Source organism: Myotis davidii, unplaced genomic scaffold (assembly GCF_000327345.1).
Source record: "Myotis davidii unplaced genomic scaffold, ASM32734v1 scaffold8, whole genome shotgun sequence".
Lineage (NCBI taxonomy): Eukaryota > Metazoa > Chordata > Mammalia > Chiroptera > Vespertilionidae > Myotis > Myotis davidii.
In genome coordinates this window covers 2,808,290-2,815,154 of record NW_006299520.1, presented here as the reverse complement: position 1 = coordinate 2,815,154, position 6,865 = coordinate 2,808,290, and the positions used below count along the sequence as shown (strand labels likewise).

General features: G+C 39.9%; 1 protein-coding gene across 1 annotated transcript in view; it reads left to right on the top strand.

Annotated features, from left to right (window-relative positions):
- Positions 1–399: 399 nt before the first annotated feature.
- ARHGAP42 (Rho GTPase activating protein 42) overlaps positions 400–6,865 on the top strand; it is a 208,959-nt gene continuing 202,493 nt past the window's right edge. The window contains exon 1 of the mRNA XM_006775261.2: positions 400–547. Within this exon, the coding sequence (XP_006775324.1) occupies positions 400–547 (148 nt within the window). The remainder of the gene's footprint in view (positions 548–6,865) is intronic.

Here is a 6,865-nt window from a genome sequence, read left to right as displayed (position 1 = left end):
GTAATTTATTGGTAAAAATATATTTCCTACCTGCTTCACAGCCTGTGTAGAATAACATCAGTGCCCCTTTCTAATCAAAGGTCGGCTGCCTTTCCCCCCCCCCTCATCAGCAACCTCAATAGGATTATTTATTTATGTATTTATTTATTTAATAAATAAATGCCCCATCTATAGGGAATGAGTGGTAATTCTTTGATAAAGCCTTTGGGAAGTTGGCCTCCAGATAATACATGCCTGACACCAAAACTTTCTTAAAGGGGCCGATCTCCTTTGAGCAGAGCAGATCCAGTTCCTAAAATATTTCTTTAGTAGTCTCTTTAAATTCTGCTTGCATTTGTCAAGCTGGTATTTTAAAAGGCTCTGGTTAATATAATATTAACATCAAAGTTATGTGTGGAAATGAGTATTCCATGGTACCTTCAACTTACAACTTTTAAACTTTTAATTACAGATCTGTCTATGGCAGTACAGAAATTTTCCCAGTCACTGCAAGACTTCCAATTTGAATGTATTGGTGATGCTGAAACAGATGATGAAATTAGTATTGGTGAGTACTACTGTTCTTCAATATCCTAAGTAATAACTTTTCTAAATTTTTGTTTCATTTTATTGTTGACAGTATTATAGAAGTCCCCCAGTTCTCCCCTTCCCCCCACTGTGTCCCTTCCTCCTAGCCCCTGCCCCACCCTAAGCCTTCACCACACTATTGTCTATATCCATTGATTATGCATATATGAATATGTGTTCTTTGGTTAATCTCTTCCCTTATCTACTCCCCTCCAACGCCCCCCCCCTTCAATTTCCTAAATAATAATTTTAAAAGTCCTACTTATGATTCTGATTTAATTGAAATCAAACAGATTCACACACTCAGATATTAAACATGTAAAATATTCTGACTCTGATAAAGGTAAAGGGCAATTTTGGTGAACCCTAATGAGTTAGTGTACACCAGATATTCAAGGCCAGTCTGAGCGTGGGAATCCTAACCAGGATGTTAAAGGCCAAGTTGCCATAGGCAGGTGCAAGGACGCAGCAGTTTCACTGGATACACTGAGCAAGCATCCCCTTCTATAACCCAGATTGATGTCACTGTTTGGCAAGAAGCTTCTTTTGTCTAAGTTCGTATAAAGTGTGTTACTGACCAGCCGGCGAGGGGCTGCTGTTATGTGAGGCTGTTGTCCTAGGAGGGCTGCTGTATTAGCAGTCCTTGCTTTACTGGACTGCTTTGTCTAATGGCTCCTTAGTATCAATGGCTACCTGGACTGCAATAAAGACTCTCTTATACGCCTACGACTTCTTATGTCTTCTCCGTCCAATACCTAGTGTCCAAGGAGGTCCAGTTCCTGGCAGGGGAACTGAGGCCCAACAGTTGGCGTAGTGGAGCAGGATTCAAGGAGTGAGTACACCAACAATGGGTGCAGCGAACAGGGTCAAGGAGAAACTTACTCCCCAAAAGTATTATACATTATTTTAAAACTGAGCTCTGCTTTCTTCCATAAGGAAATTACTTAATCATTCTATAATTCAGCTCTGCCCTTGGAGAAGATGTGGACAACAATGCTCGTCTCTGCCTCAAAGTCAATTGTTCATTCAAACTAATACATATTGGGTGTCTCTTATTAAATATACAGGGTACTGGTTTAAAGATTTTTTTTAACTTAATACGGATTTCTCTTTTAGCATGAGTATTTGTTTATATAGGGGAAAGAATCAGTCATAATGTATTACACCAGTATTATTACAGGACACAGAGCATTACTGGGGATTAGGAGACTTGAGCCCTAATCCAGTTTTGCCACAGTAATTTAGCACTCCGACCCTGGGGAAGGCATGCCCCTTCCTGAATCACATGGTGTCACTTCTCACAAAGTGAATAGGTTCGGTTATATGATCTCCGAATTTTTTTCTGTATCTGAGTTTACTGTTTGGAGATCAGATTTATGCAGCATTCTTTCTCCCACATTTTAACAATCCCTACTTGTCAGTTTGTAGACATGGGGTCCATTTGTAGATTGGAGAGATGGCCACATCGTCAGAAGACTGGATAAAATGTGTGTACGCTTTAGAGAATAATACTAAGTGTACTCATCTTCCAGGTATAAAAATAGAATATTACAAGTATCCGGAACAGCGACTTCCAAGCTTTTATGTGTGTATAAAACACTGGGAGATCTTATTAAATGCAGATTCTGCTTCAGAAGGTCTCAGGTTGGGTGTGTGGGTCTGCATTTCCATCAGACTGGGAAGTGACGCTGCCGGTGCCCGGACCACACGTTGAGCAGCAGAGATTTATGATCCCTGACATGCCTTTCCGCAGTCACATTCCTCTCTTTCCTCTGCCATTTCTTCTGTAGTTTTCCCAGTTCCATGCATTTTAAAATAAAATGTTTTTATTATTTTTTAAACCTAAGTAGCCAGTCCCAACCTAGCTATCCAAGGACGGGGCAGTGTTATCTCCACAAAAGAAAGGCTTTCCGGAGAAGATCAGCTGATTGAGTGTCTGATTCATTGTGTGACTTTAGCTGCTTACATTCATGAGCGTTTCTCCCGGAGAAGTCACTGGGCAGAGTGCAGAGTCCGTCGACAAGTCCTCCCTGCACGTGGGACGGTCACGGTCACGTTGGCCGTCTTTCAGAGGAGCTGTGCCAGGCACTCACTTTTTTAGCTGAGTGCTAGTTACCCCGAGGGGGTGTGGAGGTGGCTGGGCTCTTGGGAATCTGATGGCTTCTTCTGCTCTCAGGTCTCTAAGGACAGGTGGCTGAGCCATGCCCGCACTTGGCTGAGGTGTACTCAGGAGCCTCTAGGAAGAAGGGAGAGGACCGAGAGGCAAAGGACATCAGTGATCATACTCCACCGAGATGTGGAACAATAGTTGTCATTTCATGCGCCACTTCTTGACACTTGTCATAAATGTATATCCCCCAATGCAGGCGTTGTAGCATACACTTCACCAGAAAAAAACCTATTATATTACTAAAATATTACTATATTAGCATTGGTTTGTAGAAAAAAAACAATACCCCTATATTTACATAACTACAATTATTTTGACTTAGAAATGATACCTATAAATCCCAAGAAGGTGGAGAGTTCAGATCTCTTTTTTAATTTTTTTTTTTTAGAGAAAGAACAAAAAAACATTTTAGCTTTAGCACCTGACCTAGGGCCTGACTCATAGTAGCCCCTCTGTTAAATTGTTTAATAAATGACAACTTTCCTTATAAAATTTATTTTTTTCACTTATGTGTATGCTTTTTAATAGCATTATATATATAATTTAGAAATTATATATTTGTTTTTTCTTTTTAAAGAGGATTATAGTAATTACTTCTGAGTTTTTATAGATATAATTTTTAATAATTTCATAGCTTTAAAATATTCCATCGGATTCATATACCTGAATTTATGAAGTCTCTTGAGTACATTCACGCTGACTCTAGTTGGTCTTTTTCTTGTTATTAGCAGTATAGTAAACATTTCTTTTAATTTCCATTGTGCTTCTTACTTAAAACACCTTCTTGAAGGCACACTAGTGACTGCCATGTGACCTTCCTGGCCGATGTCAAGTGATTTCCTCGGGTTGTGGTAGATGTGATATCTCAACATTGATCTGTGTGTCTCTTTCCACTTTGGCTAACGGGATGTTGTGGCTCTTGCAGGTTAGATTTGAAAGGTGTGAATTGATCAGTAGGTAAAGGCTTATTATACGCAATGAATATTACATTTAATTCTAATGCTCAGAGGGCTTTGTGGAGTTAGACCAAAGTGAATACTATATAGGAGTAGGTGTAATATTGTTTGCTACTTTCATATCAGGAGACTGTTTTAGCTCCTATTGCAGAGAATCTGACTTAAACACCAATGTTTTATTAGGAAAACCTAACTTAGAATAAAAATATTTATAAACTTAAATTATTTCTGAAACAACTAGTGTAAAAATATAAATATGTTCTCATAGCCTCTCCATCTAACGCTTTTTATCCTGAGCCCCAAGCACAGTCTGAACAGTTAAAAGTAACGATGTATAGAATAAAGAAATAGTAGACTTCCGGTAATCATCCCTAACATATGGGGGCTTATGTACCAAGGACAGGCATCCAGGAATGTATCGTTGGGACTAATTGGTAAGGCTGGTGTGGGTGGAGTGCAAGAACCGTCCTTACCCGCTTTGTCACGCTCAGTTCTACATGGGGAAGGACAGAGCGTCAGTTGTCTTTAAAATAGCTGAAGCCCGGGTTCCAGCTTCTTTATTTCTCTGATTTAATAAGAGAGGAATGAAGTAGGGACAGCTGTGACTCTTAGCTTTTTGTGTTAGCCACAGCCCTCCCCGCCGGAGTAGTCTTGAGACCTAACCAAGGACGTAACCACTAAATCTGGTGACTTACCAGAAATGCTCATTTTTTATAATTGAGCAATGTCAGTAGCAAAATAACACATAAAATCCAGACGTTTGCAGACTTTCTGTAAGTTATGGCGGTGGGAACGGATGGGAGGGCATTAGGAAGGTGAGTAAGATGTCTGCTTTCCACGTGCTTACAGTGGAATAGGGTGGGAAACAGATTTTGAACAAAGTAAATAGAAGAAGGTGCTGCTTCTATATCAGTATAATTTACCTAATTAGTGAAGCTGTTGCAGGACATTTTTTTAGACTGGTAGGGCTGTGTCTGGCCTGTAAATTGGCCCCGCTCCTCAGCTGCTCCCTCCTGCTCCCACCTCTTTGGCCTGTGCTTGCTGGCTTTTTGGTTTGTTTGTTTTGGTATCAGTGAGACGGTGTTGGCATGGGAGGAAGCAAAATGGGAATAGTGGTCTGGGACGCAGTGGGGAATTCCTGTGGCTCAGAGAGCAGGTTAGTTGTTTCCAGAATTAAAGTCCCAAGCAGGGCAGCATCACACACTCTCCTTTTAGCATCTCCCTTCCCATTCAAGAGCAGCCAGAGGTCATGGCTTCTCCGTTTTCTAAGGATGAATGAGCTGCAGGTGAGCTTTTGATGGCAGCCTTTTATCTGCCCACCGCAGAGCTGGCCTGGTGGGAAGCAGCCTATTGAGTCCATCCAACTTCACTTCCCACGGCTGCTCTGACGGCCCACTTTTTGTACTGCTTTAGTGTTTTGAACTGAGTAAAGACACTAAGTTAGGAGTAGGTTAGGAGTCGAGCAGCTGGACACTCGGGGCTTGGAAATTTGTGGTGGAGGGAACGGGAGGGATTATAAAGGAGTAAAGATTCAGTCCTCCTCAAATAATATGGACAGACTAGATACAAAATGTGCTGTACTTTAACTATAGTTGCATAGTTATATGTATGTAAATGCAGAAAGACAGTACTCACTGCCTCAGTCCTGGTACATGTACCTACATGGACATCAATTGCCAAAGTGAGTCAGTGCCTGAAAACCTTACTAGTAAGAAATAAAAGGCTATCATCACACAAAATAAGATACTGTTCCTTTGGAAACAGTTTACCCTGGTTCATTTAAACAAATAGACGCTCAAAGATATTACTGTGAATTAGCATAGGAGACAGATTGTTTTGCTATGTTAATTTAACACATGAGACTATAGGATAATAAAAAGCTGTAAATCTTAGTATATTACTTCAGGATTTATGTCTACACCAAAGGTGAGGTATGCAAGTTACTGTGTTTTGTTCCTGTATTTAGTGCCTATAACTTGAAATCACTTTAAGCTTTAAAAGATGTCTGGATTTTTAAAAAAACAGATATTGTTAGTCAAGCTGAACTGGTACCCAATAAGAATACTAGTATGAGTCACTGATAAGAGGCAAAGCTTGCTCATTCTATGTAATCTTGGAGACCATTGGAAAGTCCAGCTGCAATTGTGTGTAAACAGCTTGTGTAGTAACCTGTGTTCATTCTCTGCAAGTCTTGGACAATGTGAACCTTGCACTTAAGAGATTAAACATTTACCAAGAAGGAGAGTCAGTTTGCTAGTAAATATTTTAGGTGGGGACTTCATTCCTTCAGACACACCTAAACAGAAAATTCCTGTGGTAGAGACAGACAACATACAACCAGTTGTCAACTGAGGTTATGGCTCTCAACTCTGAGTGGAGAAATGAGGCCATCAGTTAGGTAATTAAAATTAAAATATGTTTTGTAATAATTGCCCAGGATAGGAGTACCCTAATTAAGTTAATAACAATGTACCTACCTATATAATTTAAGTTTAAAAAATTGGGCTCTCAAAAGAAATTTCAATCGTACTGTTGATATTTGGCTCTGTTGACTAATGAGTTTGCCGACCACTGGCCCAGGTATTTTTGACATAACTAATGTATTCTTGTTCAGGTATTTGCTCTGTTTCAATACAGATGTGCAGATATAGAAATACTGATGATTGGTACTTAAGAGTTCTTAAAATGATGAGCATGGTACATCCTAAAAAACACTTTTATGCCTTGGCTGGTGTTGCTGCTCTGTGAGGCCCGCTAGTCAAGGGCACATACTTGGGTGGTTGCACATTTGCAGTTGAGCGCATGTTGGAGGCAACCAATTGATGCCTCTTTTTCTCTCTCTCTCCCTCCCTCCTTCCCTTCCACTTTCCCTAAAATCAATGGAAAAAAATATCCTCGAGTGAGGATTAACAAAACAAAACAAAACAAAACAAAAAAATAGAACTCCCCCCCACTTTTATATGGAAATCTATGTACAAATTGTATGTGTGCAGATTGATGGAAAGTCAAACCCAGTCCACATTTTGAATACTACTGCATTATCTGGACTGTGCCATACATTTTGGATTCTTTTCTGTCCTGTCTTTAGGAGAATATGTTGAAAGGTGACACTACAGGAGACAAGTTTTAAATAGTTATGTTTTAAGTCACAGGGCCTTTATTTTTTGTTTTG